This window comes from Porites lutea, chromosome 7, assembly GCF_958299795.1.
Source record: "Porites lutea chromosome 7, jaPorLute2.1, whole genome shotgun sequence".
NCBI lineage: Eukaryota > Metazoa > Cnidaria > Anthozoa > Scleractinia > Poritidae > Porites > Porites lutea.
The window spans coordinates 33,447,376-33,448,762 of record NC_133207.1 but is presented as its reverse complement, the minus strand read 5'-3'; the positions used below and the strand labels follow the sequence as shown (position 1 = coordinate 33,448,762).

General features: G+C 34.9%; 1 protein-coding gene across 1 annotated transcript in view; it reads left to right on the top strand.

The window, feature by feature from the left end:
- The window catches only part of LOC140944826 (uncharacterized), a 12,726-nt gene extending 11,339 nt beyond the window's left edge, over positions 1-1,387 (top strand). The window contains exons 9-10 of the mRNA XM_073393929.1: positions 104-307; positions 1,127-1,387. Of these exons, the coding sequence (XP_073250030.1) occupies positions 104-307; positions 1,127-1,317 (395 nt within the window). The 3' untranslated portion in view covers positions 1,318-1,387. The remainder of the gene's footprint in view (positions 1-103; positions 308-1,126) is intronic.

Here is a 1,387-nt window from a genome sequence, read left to right as displayed (position 1 = left end):
TCATGGTAACCTCGGTTATCGCCACTTAGTTGACCACAAGGTCAACATTGCAGGTCTTTTAGGGATTTTATAGGGATTATATATTAACTTATTACACTTTCAGGTCCTTCTACAAGTGCAGAGGTTGACAGCAACAAGAACAAAACTTCCACTCTGAAGCCTTCCAAGATGGAAACGTCTCCGGGATTGGACGGATCCCGAGTATTTATGAACAATAAAGACGCCTTGACTGTTACTGTTGATCACCCTAAAGAATGGGAACTCATTCCATACAAAGGAGGGAAAGTGAAGTCTACAGCTGATCCGAGTAAGGACGTAATTACTGAAGAGTATTTAATTTAATTTGTCATTGCTTATTTAAGGTGTTTCGATACAGTTTTTTGTTTATTGTTGTCTTAGTGGTATCGATTTTACTTTAAACTACATTTTGACAAACTTTAACTCATAGTCAATCACTGGTGAAAAGTTTGTAGCGATCGAACAAGGACAAAAGCGCTTTTAAAACGATTGAAAAACATCGGTATGGTCTCCGAAAAATTGTATCTAAACTTTTACATCTTAATTCATAATGAAGGTAGGGCGTTTACTTCTTGAGGGTTCTAAAGGAAAGGGAGGAGGTACATGCAAATATTGTTTTCCTTGCATCACATTACAATTTTTAAGACCCCAAAGTCAATTTTTCTCAAATCCCGTAGATGCAGAAATATCCCAATCCAAAAATATGTACATTCCTGTTGCCTCAACTTTACGGGCTCACTCAGTAAAAACGGTATGGTTGCCTAATTGTGTCAGGCATGATTCTTTTAGAGTTGTGCAATTTGATTAATAGTAATTATACTTATAAAAATAATAAAGCTGATGTATTCATATTACATTAAAGCTATTCTTGAAATTTTAATGTAATTCTAATTTGTCATTACTGTATAACACAGTCAATATTAAACTAATAAAACTAGTTTTAGCCTGCTGTTAGTTAGTTTGATCAGCTTTTACTAGTTTGAATTAGACTGAGCATTTGGCCGGCCTGAAGATCAGGTTTAAATTTCTCTTCAGCCAATGAAAAGGAACGAAACGAGCCAATGAAATTGCGCATACTAATTCACTTATTTTTTTATATCTCTTTAAGGATTGATTTATTTCTGCATTGGAAAGACAAGTGGCTTTTACGCGAATCCCTTTGAGAGAAAGAGCTTTTTGATTTGCTCCAATGGACAAGCAAAAGAAATGGAGTGTCCCGATACGATGCAATTTAACGTTAAAGAAAAAATTTGCGATATACCGGATAAAACGCCTGAAGATAAAAAAATGGTAGGATAGAGAAAACAAGAACATCTGATTGTGACTTTTAGATCTTGAAAAAGAAAAGAACACGACAGATTTCACGTAG